At 36.5% G+C, this 20,998-nt stretch overlaps 1 protein-coding gene across 1 annotated transcript in view; it reads right to left on the bottom strand.

Annotated features, from left to right (window-relative positions):
• Positions 1 to 20,998, bottom strand: part of ARAP2 (ArfGAP with RhoGAP domain, ankyrin repeat and PH domain 2) — a 185,518-nt gene that overhangs the window by 158,914 nt on the left and 5,606 nt on the right. The window contains exons 2-6 of the mRNA XM_081053892.1: positions 12,510 to 13,561; positions 5,894 to 5,952; positions 4,722 to 4,801; positions 3,899 to 3,990; positions 2,018 to 2,371 (exon numbers count right to left, since the gene is read on the bottom strand). Of these exons, the coding sequence (XP_080910018.1) occupies positions 2,018 to 2,371; positions 3,899 to 3,990; positions 4,722 to 4,801; positions 5,894 to 5,952; positions 12,510 to 13,414 (1,490 nt within the window). The 5' untranslated portion in view covers positions 13,415 to 13,561. The remainder of the gene's footprint in view (positions 1 to 2,017; positions 2,372 to 3,898; positions 3,991 to 4,721; positions 4,802 to 5,893; positions 5,953 to 12,509; positions 13,562 to 20,998) is intronic.

Raw genomic sequence — 20,998 nt, 5'->3', positions numbered from 1 at the left:
ACAACTGCTGAGCTGCTGATATCCCATAGAGATCATATGGCTGTGAAGATTAAAATATTTATTGTCTGACCATTTACAGAAAAAGTTTGCTAATATCTTCTCTATGGAATTCAGAACGTCACCTAAATCAGTGCTACCTGCACCAAGAGACGTGACTATGAGTTAAAGAAAGCTCAGTAACCTCTGCATAAGAAATGGGTAGGCACCACTTTAAGTAATGAGCATCTTGTACAACCTCAGAATGGCCTATAGAGTCTAATTATGAAGAAGAAAAAATCAGATTCTAGTTCTGGTCTAATAAAGACACGCTTCTTAGCCAGTTACACATATTTCTTTCGAGTCATAGCAATATAATCATGAAGAAGAATTTCTAAATTTCTTGGTAATATAACAACCTCCTTTGTTTACTTTCCTATCTCTATTCACCGTGGTATCCAGGAGAAAAGACTTCTAAGCCAGAAAACTCAATTATTTCCCTTAAAAGAGAATATAAATCTAGAAAACGTACAGCATCTAACCTCAGGCAGCTTCAGAATTGAAACGATGGAAACTCAGAGTTCTGATAAAGAGAAAGGGAAAATATTCTAACTGTCTCAGAGGTGGCAAATTATGGTGGCTTTCGCGGTGTAAGCGTCCTAACTCTATAAAGAGCAGGTGTCACTGAAGATCACACAGAAAATCATAGCGGCCGAGGGCTGTGTACCCAGTCTGTGAAATCTTCCAGTGATATTTTGAGACAGCAGTAGGAACTCCCAAAACACTAAAATTTTGTAGAAATGAAAGATTTGAGAATATTCCAGCTCACTGTTTCATTCTACCAGTGTTTCTTTGAGTGCTGACTCATATCTTTGCTATTTGACTATGTATTTACCAATAATATTGATGACTGATGAAAAATAGACATAGCTGACTACTTTGTCATTCTAATGTAATCAGAAAGGAGTGAGAAAGTAACTGATACTGAGAAGTACTCTGCTTCAGTTTATTCAACATCTAATTTGCTAAAAGCATGCAATCCTATGACGTATTAACTATATAATTACTAACAATAAAAGTGTTGTTTTGTTTGTTTGTTTGTTTGCTTTCTTAAGAAATTTAATTCCTGCTCTCACTAGTCAACGAATGCTTCTTCTGGTAATTTTTTGCAAGTAAAATTTATTTTAGGTCAAACAAAGGCTTTCTAGAAATGATGCATATTTTGGGGGAAATAACAGAGAAAAACAGCACGTTATAGAGACTCACCATATTAATTATTTAAACATGAGAGGTGATAAAATTTTCTGCTGTTTTTTTCTGACCCCAAAATAATTTAGTAATTCACAAGGGACATTTCAAATAAATATTTCAAAAAGACATCCAAAAATCAAGGTGCCAGAAAACAATTCTAATTAAACATAATCCCTCCCCAAAGATTTCTCAGTACTATAAACTGCTTAAGGGACAGAAGTTTCTTTGTAAACGGAAATGATAAATCTGTTTGAAAAGAATAATATTAAGGGACAGTGATATTCTGTGCAACATACAAAAACCAAAACAATATATCAGTAACAGGGAAGCCCGAAATCTAACAACCATGTTACTTTCCGTGAACTGCAATAAGCTTTGTACTCCCAAACAGAACACTGTTATGACATGAGCAAAAGGAACTGTGGGCTGAGGAATATGAACTCAATCTATGTTGTTTTTCTTTGCTACACACTGGGACACAGCATAGTGCATTTTAGTGCAAAGTGAGAAACTAACCTTAAGGATCCAGACATGAAATCGTAATTTCCAGTTTTAATTTGCTATCCAGAACCTTAACCCAGCATTCCGTAGAGCACAATGCACATGTTCCTCCTTATGTCTAAAGAATAGCATTGAAAAAGTGTGTTTCAAGTCCCTAAAACCTGTATCTGTATGGGGGGAGGTAGTGGGAGGAGGTAGAGAGAAGCAGCAACTTAGAGGGTTTAGAAATGGACAAACTTGAATTATTAAAACTATGCTACTTACGAAGGCAAAATGAATAAACACATACCCTTGAGGAGAGAGTTTGTCTAGCCATCCAGATTTCACCTTCCTTGCAGATGATCCATAAAAACAGGCATAAGGAGATATCGCGTTTGAGGAAATGACTGAGGAAGCAGCATTTCCACTTGTTGAGCTTAAGGGATAACTATGCCTATTAACAGGGTCCAAATTCAATGCTTTTTGAGTCCTAGACTTAGACGCCTTTGAATTTTTTCTTCTTAAACTCTGAAAGCATTCTTCTACTGTTGAATATTCTGAATCGAAAGCAGAGTCTATTGGAAAACTGTTTTTGTCCTCTCGAGGTATCCAAATATCTTCCACTTTGTCTTCACTTACATTCTCCTTCCTGTTATCATATACGCTAAAAGGAAAAGTATGGTGTAAACATTTCAAAGTGCTGTATGTCATTTATGCCATCAGCTACTTTTTAAATTTACAAACAATGAACTGCAGAAATTTAAGGCCATGGAAATCTTAGAATTCAATTAACCCATCTGAGACTTTTAAAAACTCTTCCAGAAAAAATTAAATAGAAATCTCTCATTATCCTAAGACATACTGGAACACTACTAAAAGTAGTGTATTTTTTCTTATGTATCATTTAATCTGATCTGTTTATTTTGGGGCTTGGATGCAGGTGGTAAGGCTGGAGAGGGACGACACTCTTTGCATCACAACTTAAACCTCTTCACCAGCACCATTAAATGGGCAGCCCCAACTCTAGTCCCTGTGCAACATCAGGAACCATTTTTTTGGAATTCTTACTTCCAAACTTGTTGCCACTGCTCTGGCTCTCCACTAATCAGCTCCAAGGACCATGTTCCATTATAATGTAATAAAACAGGGAGTACCTCTGACTGGTGAGAGCTTTAGTATAATTTTGCAAAGCTAATGAGGAAAACCTGCACTCCACTACCAGCTAGAAAATGAGAAAGGGTCAGGGTACTCAGAAGGTAAAACCTGTATAGCATATAATATTTATGGGAACATATTTATGATAGCTAAGCATATTGCTATCAATTTAAGGAATGACAAAATAGATGCATGGAGTAATTTATGTATAATAAAACTTATTATAAATAATGTTTTGTTAATCAATAAAACAGATATGCCTGGGGGTCAAATTACGTCCTTCCAGATATAGTGTTCTAAAAGCCATTACTTCCTTAAAGAATGATTTCAGCTGGCCCCTTCTACATTTTGCATTATCATAGGTTCACATCAAATGCTTGCTGAAGATGCTCAAGTAATATTTTAGTATCTTCCTTATAAGTTTTAGTATGTTCCTTAAGTTTAGTTTCAACTTAAGGAAACCTACAACAATGTTAGCTTTGGAAAATGAAGGATATAATAGAAGATAAAACCAATGTTAAATAAAAATCCAGTACACCAAACCCTAATAAAACTGAGAGAAAAATAAAATTTAAGCTGGTGCTTTACAAACTGTTTAATTTCATGTTTGACCCAAATAACCAGATAATTGTCAAGCTACTTGTCAATGCTGAATTTGCAATAAAAAGGATACTACATTACATCTGTAAAAATTCTGCACTTCACATAGTGACATTTTTTGCACTGCCCTTTTCTCTTTCATATTAATATAATTTCTCATCTTTAAAGTGCAATCATAATCACCACATATTTGTCACTATGGGGAGAGTAGAGTGGTTTCAATTAGGGAAAGAAAACTGATCTGCTGAAGAATATCACTATATACTTAATACATAGACTCTAAATTCAATTATTAAAATGAGTTGTTTTTGAAACATTCAAAAAAAAAGATTTTTAACTTACCAATGTATTTTCTTCAAAATATTGTATTATAATAAGAACAAGAAGTCAACATTTTATTCAAAAGAATTAATCATCATCAATCATAACCTCATACCTTGACGTGACAAGAAAAGAGTTTCTTTCAGTAGTTCCTTCCCCTTTGAGTGTGCCTTCATGGGTCCAAAATTCATTCTTTATAGATTTTTTCTATTTAAAAAAATGCACTTATTTTTAGGGTAGCAATATTCTACAAAGATCCACAACACTTGGGTTTAGTTCTATTAAACAAATGTCTAATTGCTTAGATCAATTTTCAGTAAAATCAATTTAATTAGGGAGACTATATTAAACAGTAGCCTTTTGGTGCCTTTTTCAGTATTTTATTTAATAATTCATTATTCCAACTAAGAAAACAAAATATGCTAACCAAAGCTAAAATTTATTTACTTTTACTTTCCCACTTACTTTTTGTCTTCCAGCTTCTCTTTATCATGACCAAGAAATAAAATAGCAATTGAGCACAAGTACTGGAGTAGAAAGACTAAGTGATAAAGTGAATAATTAAGATATTTAAATAGTGAGAAGCCTGTATTTGGGTATAAGGCAAAGCAAAATCTAGGGGGAGGTTGTTGGTTTGCTTTTGATTGTATGGTTTTCTCATCTTTGTCTTATTTTTTATATTTTTAAGGAACTTATCTTGCAGAAAACTGAAAACCCACTGTCCTTTATTTCTGAAATCAAACTAAAAATGTGATTTCATGATATATATTTAAAAATATAAATTTACCATGATTTTACTAAACAGAATTTTAATGACTGAAAATTTCATTCTTCAATATAACACATTCTTCAAACAGCTTACAGGAAAATAAAGTGGCAAATATAAGCAGAAGAGCTAAGAATTTAATACAGAAAAAATTAAAATGTACGGGACTAACCTTGGAATTTTCTAGTTTCTGAAAGAGAAAGGTCTCTCCATAAGGAAAGATAGAAGATGAATTCTCCTCATTTGAATTTTCTGTGGGAATTATAGGATGAGAATGGAAAAATGTGAATAATGTGAAACATTGAAAAAAATGTGTTTAATTATTTTGAAACAATATTACAGCTTGTTTAGAGAGTCCAAAATTATGTACATAATTCTTACCCCCAAATCAACTGTCTCCATGGTTTTCTTGATGTAACACTCACTGTATTTACATACCCCTCGCATCACATGATGACATATTATTCACTATTTCTTAAAGTGTGATACCTCATAAATGTCCTTGCTAACCTCGAAGAATCACATTAATATAACCAAGCACATTTCCCACAAAAAATGGAGATTCTCATGGTGCCACTTATAACATTAATACCTAAATAAGAGAATTTTATTAACAGCGGAAAATTAATCTTAATTCCATCATAGCTTTCAATAATTATTAAAAGTTCGTTAACATTACTAGATGTTATACCATTCAAATTACCAGAATCTTTTTAATATAATCCCTCTAATTCCATAGCTACTAACACATGTGTCAACAAATTATTTCAAGAGACTTTCCACCATCTTTGAATTACACTGATCTACAGGAAAGAATTCTCAACACTTGCATTTTTTGATATGGCAAAAAAAAATTTTTAAAGATTCAGTAGCCAAGTGTTTTTGCCATCTTACTGTTGAGAAAAATGTTCCTGAACTTGTATAAGCTGAATTTTCAAAGAAAAAGAAAAGCCTCTGTTAATGATCAATTTACCAGAGCAATGTCAGCCCTTTACTGTTACCATAGCAAAATTACGTTCCATACATCTATGTCCTATAGCTCAGACGGTCAGAAACCACTTAATTCATTTAAATGCCTTCAGCTGTGGCTAATGATAAATGAAGCCTGTACAAAAAGTCTTTTTATATGACCATGTGCAAATTTTCAGAAGTCTGCATATACATAACTGTCTTTTATTCACTCACCTTTAAAAGTGTCTGAAGTACTACAAGCCCTAACAGACAGTTGTGCCCATTATCCCTATTCTGCATGTGGGCTGCCTTGTTTGATCACAATTTAAACACACTTAAGACTATTAAATGAGTGCTAACTGATTGTCAGAGATTTGAAATGCTCAGACTCACTTTGCTGTGACACAGATTTTCCAGTTGAGGTAGCAACATTTCTTCTCTCTCGATAATAGCTTAAAGCAAAGGGAAAAATAGATACATTAAAATAGATCAGTAAAAATAGGTAAGTTACTGCCCTGAGTAAAAGATTAATTATTGAGACATACATTCTTTTGGGAAAAAAAAAAAAAAAAAGTAATAAGTTTGACTTTAAATAAACAGAATGGACAAATTCCATAAATGTGTTTTTCTAAATAGCATTAAAGGAAGAGATTTCAATGGATTTTGTAAGTATTTGCTTCTCCTTTGTATAATTCACAAGAGCAAATAAACAACGCTAGTAAGAACATAAAGCAATTTAAAAACTGCTATTCATACCCAACAGTAAAACGAATTTTCTAACTGGATTTCAGTATTTATGTAGTTTTGTGCTGTTGTTGTTTTTTGTCATTAGTTTTATAGTACTGAATAAAAAACTTGTTTGCTTCTATGAGCATAATATGAAAATACACAAGACTTTTCCTCAAAGGTCTTAAAATCTTGGGAGAGACACATTACAGGTAATTTTATGAATATAACATAACAGTAATGACAGAGGAAAACAATAGTACAAACAGAGGGTTATGGATACCTACTACTAAATGAAAGAGTTCTATCTAGTTTTCCAGCTAAATGTAAGGGCCTGGATAGTGTCCTGAAATGCATAGCTGCCCAAGTAATTAAAACCAAAAAAACAGAAATGAATTAAATATGGACAAAATTTTAAAAATCATTGTAACCCAAAGCTGGTTTTTTAAAAGATCAATAAAATTGACAACCTTCAGGGAAGGAAAATAAAAGAGAAGACATAAATTGCCAATATCAGGAACGAAAGAGGAAACATTATTATAAATCCTATAAACACGAAAGGGACAATTACATATTATTAAGAAAAACTTTCTGTCAACATGTTCAACAGCTTGGATAAAATGGGAAAATTCCCTAAGAGACACAAATTACCAAATACGACACAAAAATAAACAAAAAACTTTGATGTCCCTAGATCGACTAGAGAAATTGAATTTAGCAATTAATCACTTACCCACAAAAAACTCTAGGCCCCAATATTCTACCAATTAAGGAAAAAAATAACACCAATTCCACACAGAAATAGGGGAAGCGGGAATACTTCCCAACTCATTCTTTAAACCCAGTATTACTGATACCAAAACCAATCAAAAATAAAACTACAGGTAAATGTTGGATAAATATTCCTCGTGTATATGAATTCAAAATTAATCAAGAAAATATTAGCAAATCAAATACAATATGTAAAAATTATATTTTATGACCAAGTGAGATTTACCTCAGGGAAGCAATATTGGTTTAACATGGAAAAATGTAAGTCACCAAACTAAGAAAATAAGAGAGACAAATCGCATGCTCATGACAACAGATCCAGAAAAAACACTTGATAAAATTCAACATCCATTCTTGACAAAGACTCTCAGCAAACTAGGAATGGAAGGAAATGTCTTCAACCTACTAAAGGTCATTTATGAAAAACCTACATCATAATTCATGGTTAAAGACTGAATGGTTTCCCCTAAGATTGGGAATAAGGCAAAGAGGTCTGTTCTCACTACCTATGTTCACATTATTTCAGAGGTCCTGGTCAGTACAATAACACAAAAGAAAGAAATATGCATAAAAGCATGCAGATTGGAAAGGAAGTTATCTTTTACTCAGAAGGTATCTAGTAAGTAGAAAATCCTACCAAAAAGTTTTTCAAAAAAATGTAAATCGAGGGTAAGGGGGGAGGGAGGTGGTAGATGAGGGTCAAGGGGATCAAATATATGGTGATGGAAGGAGAACGAACTCTGGGTGGTGAACACACAATGGGATTTATAGATGACGTAATACAGAATTGTACACCTGAAATCTATGTAACTTTACTAAAAACTGTCACCCCAATAAACTTTAATTTAAAAAAAAAGTAAATCTAGCAAGGTCCCAGGATAAAGGATAAATACTTTTAAAATTCAGTAATATTTCTAAATACTAGCAATGAACAATTGAAAAAATAGTCTGAAAATACAACTTTTACAATAAAATACAAAACCATGAAATACTAAAGGGTAAATTTATCAAAATCTGGTCAAGATCTGCACACAGAAAACTGTAAAACACTGCTGAGAAAAATTAAAGAAGACCTAAATAAATGGACAGACACAATACATTTATACAGTTCTGAAGACTCAACATTAAGATGTCAGTTCTCTACATATTGATACATAGGTTCAGCATAATCCCAGACAAGAGTCCAGTGGGCCTTTTCATTAATAGAAATTGATAAAGCGAATCTATAATGTGTACGTAACTAACCTAGAATGGCGAGAATAAACTTTTAAAAGAAGAGAGGCACAACACCTAATAAAAAGGGAGGGGGGAAGCTGTGTGACTTGTACCAAGGATAAAATAGTTGCATGAAAGATGTACAAAAAAATCATTAAACTGGGGAGAAGAGGTGCCTCTTCAGTAGCTGAAAGATACCTGTCCCTTCCTGCCTTGAGCACTGAGGACCTTCCTGGAAGGATCAGAGGACACACCTATCATTCCCAGGGAAAAGGCAGCTAGTTGGACTTGCTCTCAGCTTGGAGGTCTCCATGGGACTAGGTGAAATGCAATAAAGGACTTGGCTTTTCCAGCCTAGTTCTGATCTGGCCTTCAAGAGAGGACTTAAAAAGTGACCTTGAGGTTGTTTCATTGTTCAGTATAGCCCCACTCAGCCCAGCCTTCCCAAGAAAAGAAGCCACGGGAATTCAGGGAAGAAACCCAAGGCAAGAGCAAACATAACTCATTTGACTGGAGATTCAATTGTGTCAGATAAACAGGAGGAAAGGGATGGTCAGGGGTGCTGTATACGGAGAGAGAAACACAGGATTTCACTTCAAGAAAACACATCCAGCATCATATTCCTTTTAACAGTAGTATGAAATGTTTAATTAGTAAAGACATTATGTTAAAAGCACTAGCCACAAAGAAATGTTTTTATTTGGTACATTAAGAAATGTACTGAAAATCATTAAAATGTTATTTGATTAGAGAGCATCAGGGATTACATAATCCACAATCTTACTTTAAAAGTCATATTTAACACTTTAAAAACACACAATTATTATTTGCAATTCTGGTGAGAACCATAAGTAAAAATTGACAGTGAAGTCTGAAAATAACTTACTTTCTTATTTTATGATCCAAGCACTACAAATGCATAGCTATCATTTACTGCTATAATCAAAGAAGAAAAAATAGGTTACAATAGGTAATCTGGTTATGATGCAGCTAGTATTAAGTTTTTACTACTACTGTGTTTCCCCGAAAACAAGACCTACCTGGACAATCAGCCGTAATGTCTTTTGGAGCAAAAATTAATATAAGACCCAATCTTATTTTACTTTAAGACCTGGTATAATGTAATATAATAATATAATACTGGGTCTTACATTAATTTTTGCTCCAAAAGATGCATTAGATCTTATTGTGCAGCTAAGTCTTATTTTCAGGGAAACACAGTAATTTTAACATTATTCCATTTCTCAATTTCAAAGACTCATAGTCACAGTGGCATAAACCCTGAGAGGATACCCTACCAAAAAAGGGCTTCTAGTGGTTAACTGGGCTTAGAAAATAAATAAAACACCAGAGCCTAGCAGCCATTTCCACACAGTTCTATGAGTAAATCAAACTGCATTTCAGAGAGAAGCCTACACTAAACTGCATGCCTGCACTGTGTTCCTGCCTCCTGAGTCAGCCTTTATAAAGGCAGTCCTGGAATTGCATTTCAACCAATAGGACTGAGACTTTCCCCATCCAATCAGAGCTGTGCAGCTATATCCCCTCAGCATCATCACTGACTAATCAGAACAGCTCCATTCTGAACAATCAAGACAGTGCCTTTGGGACCAATCAAACTGCAAGGATTTAGAGTCTTCATTTGCATGAGGACAGGCCAGTAAGGAAAAAGGGGTGGGGACTTCCCTCTATATAAAGTTCACTCAGAGTGTACTTTCCCTTTCCACCCAAGACTGAAGACTACATTTCCCCAGCTGGCGCTGAAACATTAGGGAGCAGAGTGGACCGAAACAGGTGTAACAAACCAGATCAGACCAGGGCAGAGCTGTCTAGCCAGAGAGGGGCTTTGCCTCAGGGCTGCCTCATTTCCACAGTGTGATGCTTCGTGACTGAGCTGTAACACTATTGAGCTGTTCCACAGCCATGCTTTTCTCACAGCCATGCTGTTATCACAATTGAGCTATCTGCACTGAATACAGTTTCCTTCTTCACCACACCCCAAATTGGGGATTCCATTTCATGTTGAATTGGTGCCAATGACCATAGGTTGACAAAAGGAATAACAAGCCTTTTAACTTATAAAAAAAATAGTAAATCTAGTTTAAAACTTAAACCAAATATTTCTTATCTGAAGTTACCCTATGGCTCCCAAAAGAATTCTGTTCTGGCACAGATATAATTTTAATGTGTGTACTCATAGCAGACCCTTCTCAGTTTACTTTCTTTCAATTGTTTCAAATTAGTAAAATGTTTTAAAGCTAGCATGGCATACAAAAATCAGGGCTCTTCTACATTCCTAAGAAATATTCCAGTTCTTATGCAGGCATATCTCATTTCATCATACTTAGCTTTGCTGTGCTTCACAGATGTTGTTTTTTTTTTTTTTTTAAACATTGAAGGCAAGACCCTCCACCAACAAAAGAATTTGACTCACTTTATTGGGGTGGTCTGGAACAGAACCCTCAATATCTCCGAGATATGTCTCTACATGCAAACAACATTTTAAAGAATATTTACCAAATGACTGGTTTAGAAGTGGGTTCTGGAGTTACATTTACTGGAATGAAATCCCAGTTCACTATCCATGGGATCCTGGGAAAATTAATCTAAGGCTCAGTTACTTGAGTTACCTCATAAGAAAATGGATGAATACTGTCTACTTCCCAGGGCTATTGTGACAATTAGATAACTCATGGAAAATTATAAACCAAACTAGCACCTACGTGCTTAATAAATGACACTGTTACTACTAATTTCCCAGTAAATAGTAGAAACTACTATTGGCACCAGGGATGCCAAGCTAGACCAATAGATCAGGACCTCTGTCCTCAAAGAATAGATGCTCTAATGAGAGGTACTTAAATTAACAGTCTTGTAGTTGCCATGTCTTCTCTTGCAAATGTAACCAAGATCTTGCACTGTAATTACCAAAGGTGCCTAATAGCAAGAGAACCAGTAGCAGGAATAAAGTAGATTCAGGGAGGAAGGAGCATCTTGCAGAAATGCCACCCTCTACCAGTGCAAGAAATCTGTAGTAGCTTTTAGTGCCTCGTCAGTAACAGTCAAACTTGAACAGCCTCATGACTCCGGGCAGAGAAACAAGTGTGAGCTTTTAGTGAAAAAAAATATACCACCACGACCCTAGAGAAAAACCACAATTATTTTAGGTGTAACTTCGAGACACAGATAAAAGCTCTCTCTATGGTAAGTGTGCTCCTCTCAGACTCTACAGTTATCTCAGACCACCAATGACCGGACACACTGTGAGAGCCCCTCTTTAGAGTTGCTGTCTCTTATGGACCTGGTTTCACACTCTATTGTTACCATCTTTTCACATCTATCTTCTACACCACACTTTAAGCCCCTTTATTCTTTGCTACTTTTTTTTTTTTAAGAAAGAAAGAAAAGAAACAATAGGCCTAAAATGGAGTCACTAGTGCTAAGCACCACATCACCAAATCAATACTTACTACTTAACCCAACTGCAATTTCAGCCTTTAATCAGTCAATGTCAAGTTATCTGGTCAACACTAGTAAGGTAATCTGCAGGAGAGACACATGCCTTCCCTGCCCAAGGAAAATGACCTTGCCTGAAACAATCCATTCTTTGCTAGAATATCTTCCTTGCCGTACCTCCATCTGCCTATAAAAGTCTTCCATTTTGTGCAACATCTTGGAGATCCTTTCTATTTGCTAAATGTAATGCTGCCCAATTCAAGAATCATCGAATAAGTCAAATACATTTTCAGATTTACTCAGTTGAATTTTGTGTGTTTTTTTTAATATATACTACCTCTCACACCTAGCACAGTAACCAGTACCAACTAGGTACTCACTAGATGTGTCTTGTATTATTAATTCATGCCAAGCAGTGTGCCAGGCAGTGGAAGTGCAAACATTGGAAACATGGCCCCTGCCAAAGAACAAATAATTTAGTGGGGAGACAGAGTCAGCTCTTCAAATATGAGAACTGTACTCATGGAAGAATGTAATACCAGGTATGGAAGGGAGGTATAGGAAGGAATATCCACACAGAATTAAGGTTAGGGATGTTCCCCCCAATTAAATGAGAGAAAACTAAAGAGCGCCAGGCAGCTTTACGTTGGAAACAGACTCTGGGAAAAAGTGTAAAAGAGAAGTGGCATAACAAAAAATGTTTTAAGAGAAGAAAGAAAAGATTGGTTGAATAGGTAATTTAATAGAAGTCGAATTTAGAAAGAAACATTGAAATATAACCATTAAAAATAACTAAATTCCCCCAAATTGAGTACTTACAGCTTATCACAAAAGTTCTTACCTCCCTGTAATTCCTTTTGTTGATCCTGGAATCTCTGGTACAGGCCGATGTCTTAGCAGAAAAGATCGAGATGGCCTTGAAACCAACTTGCTACGACTTCTCATAGGTGTTAAAAACGGTGATGATGGAACATACAAATCATTTACAACCATTTCTCCTTGAAATTTAAAGAATGGGGATGGTGGTGATCTTTCTAATAAACCATTAGTTCCATTTCCGGAATTTGCTTCTGATACTGAACCGCCAAGAGAAGAAAGGCATACAGGATCTGCATTAGGAAGCTTGCTCACATTTTCTGAGATCAAATCAACTTTTTCTGTTTGTTCTTCAATTGTACAACCTACAGTCTTCTTTGTAATCAAAGATTCTATTTTAATATTATCTCTACCAAGGAGAGAACCTTGAAAAGAACCTAAATTCAGGTGTGGATTTTCTTCTGGAATGGGAAAGTTTTGTTCGGGAAGAGATAGCTTATCATCTGACTTAAGAGATTGGCTATTTTCCACACTAACATCATTTTGATCAAGATTTTTGGTAACAGTCTCCAACTGCATTGGGCTAAGAATCTGAACACGACATGAATTCGAAAGTTCTATGCAGGTATCCTGATCAGAAGATGGAGCATGGTGATCCTTCGAAGTCTCAGCATTCTTCTTTGCTTTATGAATATTTGCATATATTGGGATATCTTGCGATTTTGACAAGACTTTCTGTAACTGTTTAATTATCCTCCTTCGGTGTCCTGTAGGTGATATTCCAATTTTGTGTAGGACGCTGTCATTTATTGTTGCACAGTCCTTCACAGTATTAAAACCAAACTCACGGAAGTGTAAGAGATACTGCTCCAAATTAATGCTCATTAGGAAATCTCTGATGTCAACATTTACTTCACTGACTGAGGACATAATGGTGGCGTCATTACTAAGCTGAGTACAATGAGATACACACACAGGAGGATACGCTTCTGTATTGGTTTTTTTCTCTCTCACTTGCAACAGAAAAATGTCTCAAAATGTTATTTTCTCCATAGTGAATGCCATATGTGCTTCAGCCTGGAAAAAAAAAAGGAAAATTAATTTATTAGGACATTTTAGTTATTAAAACCTAGTCTTACATTATAAACTCTCTCTGAAGAAACACAATAGAAATAAAGATAACTACTTTCGCTCACTGAGTTTGGAATCTTTGTGCATTACTTTGCATGTCCTAGAAAGTCAATTCCTGAGTATGCAGGTACTGGACAGAAATGCTATGGTAGTATCAAATGATTTCCAGAAAGTTAAAAAATGACTCTCACACAGATATAAAATAAACATGTGTCAAAAATGTTATTCAACTCATTAATGAAGAAACCAGCAAGGTGGTAAAACTAGTTCCAAGAAGAACTAGCTTATATAGGAATTAGCCTGTTTTGTAGAATAGGCTCATACAGTCCCTCAAAAGGCTTGGTGGTGGTGGTTCTTGTTTTGGGGTTTTTGTTTTGTTTTGTTTTTTAGTGTTAGAGTAAGACTAGGGGGAAACAAAAGCTGGTTAATGTCTTACATGGCAATAAAACTATAATCTTTAGAGCTGTCTTTTCTACTGCAGAAATGGTCTATAAGCTAATAGATAACTTTCCAGTTCTAGGCTTTAACCAAATTAGTAAACAGAAAGTGAAACACAAAAATTAAAATTACATATCCCTAGGATAGGCCTGTTAAACAATACTCCAAGCACGGTGTTAAAAGAACATGTTATACATTCTTTTGATTACCAAATTTTAGATAGTTTTTCTTAACAGCATGATGTCCCCTTTAATATACTTTCTTGGAAGAGTCTTACAAAAGCACATTTAGAAGATGTTTCTCAGATCAATAAATTTCATTTCAAAAAAACAGTGGCATTGGATGTACAATATTGACACACAAGATGAGTTGAATAATTAGTTAATTCTTAAATACATTAAACAACAGGAAATAAGTTAACATGAAAGTAAAAGTTTAAAGGTCACATTTTCCTTTGTACAGTGCAAATTCACATAGGTTCATTTTTCTCCCAAACAACATCATTAAACTGTTTTAAAAGTCGATTTATCAAGGTACTGTTTTTATGGCTGTGTTCAATCCGTGAAAATGTATGATATGTGCAATTTTCTGTATATTATGTTTCAATAAAAAGAAAAAAAGTACACAATATGCCTCACACCCACATACTGAAGTAATAAAATGAGACACACCCAAACAAGGTAAATTTATCTGAACAAGCTTTGATGCAGTATTTCTGGATATCACCTCTCAAAATAGCTCTTCAAAAGGCACCTCTCACAAGCTGCCATGTCTTACACGCCAATGACCCAGAAACTATTGCCTCAACTATTTAAAATATCAGCAAATATTGACAAACAGGTATAGGATAAGAGGGAAAGCACACATCATATTCAGGTAGCACTGCAGGAGCAGAGAAATAAAAATACAGAGCCGAGATGAAAGGCAGGAAATGCCTTTGTCAATAAGGTATCCCTCTATCATGACGAAATGCCAGGAAAAAAAGAAAATATAAAGTTAAATCTCAATACCACATACAAACGTAAGTCTCAGATATACCATTCTAGTTCTTTACAATTATTATGTAAATAAACACATTGGCTAATTTTTTGGCACATCACAAAATGGAAATAATTATCACCAAATTGGTTGGCACCTTGGACTTTCTGTCCTCCTGAACTGTGAGAAAATAAATGTCTGGTTTCTTAAGCCAGGCGGTCTGTGGTATTTTGTTGCAGCAGCCCAAAATGACTAACACACTCCTCCAGAGTCACTGCACCTCGCCCCAGTTCAAACCTACATTATCTCTCTTGCCTGGATTACTGCAACACTCTGAACAAATCCCTCAGTCCAGCTTCCATGTGTTGGTGAATTACTGAAAATCTAAATTTGCCATGGCATGCCACATCCTCCAGAGTCTAAGCTCCTTATGGTGCCATAAACACAGTCTAGTCTTGGTCTAACAATATAATAAGAGCAGCTACTACTGAGGTAAACAGCAATTATGTGCCAGGCATCATACCTCATGTATTTTTCCTGCAAGGTAAGTAAGTGTTCCTAGTGCGTACTAACTCCAGGCTCAAGCTTAATCCCTGCCAAACTGTCTACCAACATCCTTCACTCACTTTAGCTCTTTGTTAATTATTGTTCCCAAGGCAAAAAACCATTCCATAGCCCATACCTTTTGTGTACACTGTACTGCTTGCAAATCTACACATTTTGCAAAGTTCTAAGCACTATTTAAAAGTAGGACATGTATGACCTTCTCTGTGAAGGCTTCCCACTGACCTTAAACAGAATCACTCCTTTCTTAATATAGAACTAGGACCCTTGAAATCTGGCAAGTGCTTAGGACAATGTTTCTGAGAGGGAAGTTCATAGGGATGGTTGAAGTGATTGAGAAGCCCATTGTGTTAGTTTTTTGGTGTGCACGTGTGTTTACACAAATACACAAAGCTCTTTCCTTCCCTTGGAGTGTACACATACACTTCCTGTGTGCTGGCTCAAGGATGGAAACGCCACGTTCTACCCAAAACCACTGTTGTCAGTCAACATGCTGAATATGGCTAGTGAACCTGATTCCTTTTCGTGACCCAGAAGAGGCTCCCTCCCACAGGCCCTACAATACTCTGGGTACTTTAATGTCAGCTCCATCTTCCAATTGCCTGACTTTGACTGTCTTACCACCCAAGGGTGTTCACAGATCCACTTCTTTAGAGGCTTCTAGCCCATATGCACATCATCAGAGGCAAAGTGATGGACGTACCTAACTATAAGTCTATAATATTCAAACTTTTCAACATGAAATCAAAGCCCTCCCCATTCTGACCTCCACTTGGGCAAAAGGGTGCACATGACGTGCTCCAGATTAGCGGCTCTCCAGGTTGTGGTCTGTGGATCTGCTGTACAGTAAGAAGTGCTGTAACAGGCCCAGGTCTCTGTATTTGTAACACATTTCAAAAATGACTGGGATGTGCAACAAATTTTGGTAATTACAGTTTTAAATTGCTCACTCTCCAGTACACTTTATATCATCTTACCTGGGCCTAACTTCATCACGCTCCTCCCCTAGGATGGAGGGCCCCTCCTACCAAACACATTGCCCACAAGTCTAGAGTCAGACTCAAATCCCACCTCCTCCACTTTCTAGCAGTGTAAACATAGGTACATGTCTATATGTCTGTTTACCTAACCATATAATGGAAACACTCAACAGTGCCTCAGCTCTGGTGAGGATTAAAAGAGATAATCCACTGTGAGCGTTGAAATAGTACTTTAGTATATGGTAAGTGCTTAGTAAACATTCACTTCCAATATTATTTCTTTTCATCACTACAGTCACTCTTTCCACATTCTTTGAAGTCTGACTTAAATGTATTTCCTTCACAAAGTCTACTGAACAAGAAATAAACTGTCTTCTTCATATTCCTACAGCATTTACTTCTTAGAGCATTAAATTCTGTCCTATTCTATTCATTCAGTAGTAACCTACAGAAGTGGGACAGTACAGTGCAAAAGCCAAAATCTGGGGGCTGGACAACCTGAGTCTAATCCCAGTTCCTCCATTTATTAGTTTTGTGCGCTTGGACTAGTACTTAACCTCTCTGTGCCTCAGTTTCCTCATCAGGAAAATGGGAGTAATAATAGCACCTATAGTTTTGTGAGCCTGGACAAGTATTTAACCACTCAGTGCCTCAGATTCATCAGCAATGTAGGAGTCATAATAGTACCTACTTCATAGGGCTGTTGTAAAGGATTTAGAACACCAACTACACATGACAAACGTTAAATAACTGTTCACCATTATAATTATTTTTATTATCCCATAATAAACTAATAACTCTGCCAAGAAGATGACCATATAAACTGCGCAATAAATTCTGATGTGTTTATAAATTATCTGTTCATAGTATATGTCATCTATGTACTACATGTTTAGAGAATGTACAAATAGATGGCATGACATATGTGGTTGTGCATTTGCCTATCCTATCCTGACCCATTTCCAAGAGAAAAGTTAAGTAAAAGGGAAGGGACATTTAGGAGTGTCTGCTACATGTCTGGCGTGTGATATCACTTAATAAACATTATCTTACAATCTTCCTGAGCATGACCTTGAAACTACATCCTGAACCAACTATTTCCGACCCCCTGTCCTGGTCATACCCTAGTCCAAGCTATTATCTTGTCTATCTTAGACCATTACAAGAGACTCCCGGCTCACAGCTCTGATTCTGTCCTGGCCTTCTAGCCCCCACATCTTCTCAATACAACAGCCAGATGACTCATTTTATAACAAAAGTCATACCATACCACTTCCTGCAAGTTCCCAACTTCATCTTCCTGACTTTCCCTCTCCATCACTCAATTGCCACCAAGTTGGCCTCAGTCCTATTCTCACCTCATGACCTTCTCACCCTTCCATCTCTTTCCAATCTGCATCCTCAACATATACCCATGACTCATGGCTCACTCCATCACTTTAGGTCTCTGCTCAAATGTGCCCCTTTGGGGAGGTCTTCCCTAATCCTCCCATGCATGTAAGCATACCTTGTACCTCACTACTCCTTATCTGTGTTTTATCTATCTTCATGGCATTTGTCACCACCAGTTCCAGGAGGGCAGGGATCCTGTCTACTGTTCAACACCTTAGCCCTTCAGTTTGAACACTGTCAGGCATGTACATGTGCTCAAGAAATGTTTGCTGAATGACTTCTTCCCACTTTGAGATGACTTAAGATGAAAAGTGGAAAGCACACTTTTAAAGTTTTCTCTATTTAGGTCACCACACTTATAAGATGTAGAGATAGGATTCAAGTACAGATTTCTCCAATCCATGTAACCATGAAAAGAGATCAAATCTGGGGTTAGGCATTGCCAGGAGGGCAGCTAGAAACACTACAAACTACCCATGGGCTTTTTATTTAAAATTCAGGGGTTGGGACAGTTTTCCTCCGCTAATGCCTCAAGTAAGGAAAACCACCCCAGTGATCCCCTCCCCACCCCCATTCCCAACTCATTACCAGTGGAGTTTCCCATAGTTGAACTAGAAGGAAAGAAAATAGCTGAAAACCATGGGTCACTTCATTAAAACTTTTAAGGTCATCAATTCTTCAGTGCTGAAAACTTCTGAAATCACGTGTGCTTTACTCCAGTATCTTACAGGAAGGAAAAATTGGCACAGGACAATCAAATTCAGTCACAAATTTAATCCATTTGATTTTAAAAAGCACACCATTTTAAAATCAGAAACATAGCCTTAGAGCATTTAGAAACTGCAAATGTGTCAAAATGATAAGTTTAACCATCACAGGATCACAGGACTGAAAGGAACCTCAAAGAACACCATCTCCGAGGGGGAAATCCAGAAATGTGTGAGAAAATGCTTTTGCTGATCATAATGATCGAGTAGCACCGGTAGATAGGAAAGGTGATTTATGACATCCTACAGGCACAATTTTTACTACGTCAGTTCTCTACAATGAACCAGTCCCACAAAGTGCCTGGCAAAACAGACTAACAGAAGTGCCCCTGCCTTCAAGTTGTAAACTTCTTATGGAAAAAGAGCTAAGCCCTTAAAAAATTAGAGGGCTCCATATGGACAACCTGCTGAACTATTTAGTTCAAGCTACAGAGCTTAATGGAATCCCACCTTTGCTTCGGTAAAGAACATAGTCACAAGATATGGGTATCATGCTAGCTGCATATCAAGCAAACTCATTAATATACCAAGATATTAACTCCAAGTATTCATAAAGACAACACGTTCTACTTTGTTCCCCATAACCATGCAGAAGAGGAAGTGGTTTCGAAAAAATATGCTTGTCAAATTACTCCATCCCATAGTACAGAGATTGCAAAAGGTCAAAGATCAATGATCCTAACTTATTGTTCTGGCCTGAGTGCTAGGCCCCCAGAACGCTGTAAAATTGGTCATTTAGCTCCTTTACCATCCACTCACCTACATTAATTAGCTTCGGGCAACACCACCCCCAGGAAACCCCTTACCGGAAGCCCAGTTTCCTCAGTCAGGCCATCACACTTAACTGTGGTCATCCACAGTCGCCGACTTTCACTGCCATGTTCTCTATCTTGACCACTGTTTCTTTCTATTCATCAAAACACAGCCATCCTCCTTCATTATCCCTCAGTCTTACATTGCTAATGATAATAGCCAACATGTATGGAGTGTTAACAAACCATCAGTGTAGGATCTCACGTAATCCTCACAGCTGCCTCGGGAGGAACGTTTCACGCCCAAAGCCATACAACAGATAACCCGTGGAGCCAGAATTCTAAGAGTTGGATTCTACCACCTGTGCAATTAACTATGCTGCCTAACATACAATTTATTTAACAGTAGAGGTGTGTAAAGGACTCTATATTTTCTCTCTCCCTTGACTGTCTAGTTATGGACTTACACTCACTAGAGAAATGCTGCTTAAATACAACATGCCTTGCAAGCCCAAGTTTTATACACCTTTTCAATTTGATTGTGGACATATGTGTCCATGTAAGTGGTTAAATATGGAAGCCTACATTCATTTACACTTAATTGCTTGAGACTTAAGAGCAATCACAAATTGAGGGAGAACATCTTAGAAACAACTGTACAAAAACAACTGTAATATAGAGTTTAGTTTATTAAAACTTATTTTGCATCTTTTATTGCAGAAAGGTAGCTAATGCACTACGTAGGACAACAGATATAGTACGTTCAGCAGTATGAAGCCCACCAGAGCAGTCAGTGGTGATGGGATGAAAAAACAAAACTGCTTGACTAGAAGTATTGTTCCAAAGCGTACTTAACCATGGTCTTAGGGTTCAACTTTAAATGTGATACAAAAGGAGATAGGAAGGGAAGCAACCCAAGTGTAAGTGGACATATGAATGGATAAACAAAAGGTGCCTCACCATACACACACAATTGAAGCAGCCTTAAAAAGGAAGGAAACTCTGCAGTACACTACCGAGATGGATGAACCTTGAGGACATAACTAAACCAGCCTAAAAAACAAATACTGTATGACTCCATTTATATGAGGTATATAAAGTAGTCAAATTCATAAAACTGGAAAGTAGAATGGTGGTTACCAGGGGCCAGGGACAGAGGGGCAGTCGATTAATGGATACAGAGTTTAGGTCTGCAAGATGAAAAAGTTCTGGAGATCTGCTTCACAACAATGTAAACATATACTAAACTCTACTGAACTGTACACTTATAAATAGCTAAGATGGCGAATTAAATGCTATGATTGTCTGTGTATATTTTTTAAACCACAATAAGAAGGACATAGGGAGATGGACTAGAAGATTTGGGCTAGCTTCTCAGCTTTTATTCAAACTGAACTCCCTGTACATACCTAGACTTTTTTCTCTCCATTAGGGGCCAAGTCTAATCTTCCAAGTATGTACCAACACACCCATGAACCCTCCCCATCTATTCCATCCCTCCTTAATTCCTCA

The sequence above is a fragment of the Rhinolophus hipposideros genome, assembly GCF_964194185.1.
Source record: "Rhinolophus hipposideros genome assembly, chromosome: 1".
Taxonomy (NCBI): Eukaryota; Metazoa; Chordata; class Mammalia; order Chiroptera; family Rhinolophidae; genus Rhinolophus; species Rhinolophus hipposideros.
The sequence above is the reverse complement of the archived record's forward strand: the minus strand, read 5'-3'. Positions and strand labels throughout refer to the sequence as shown.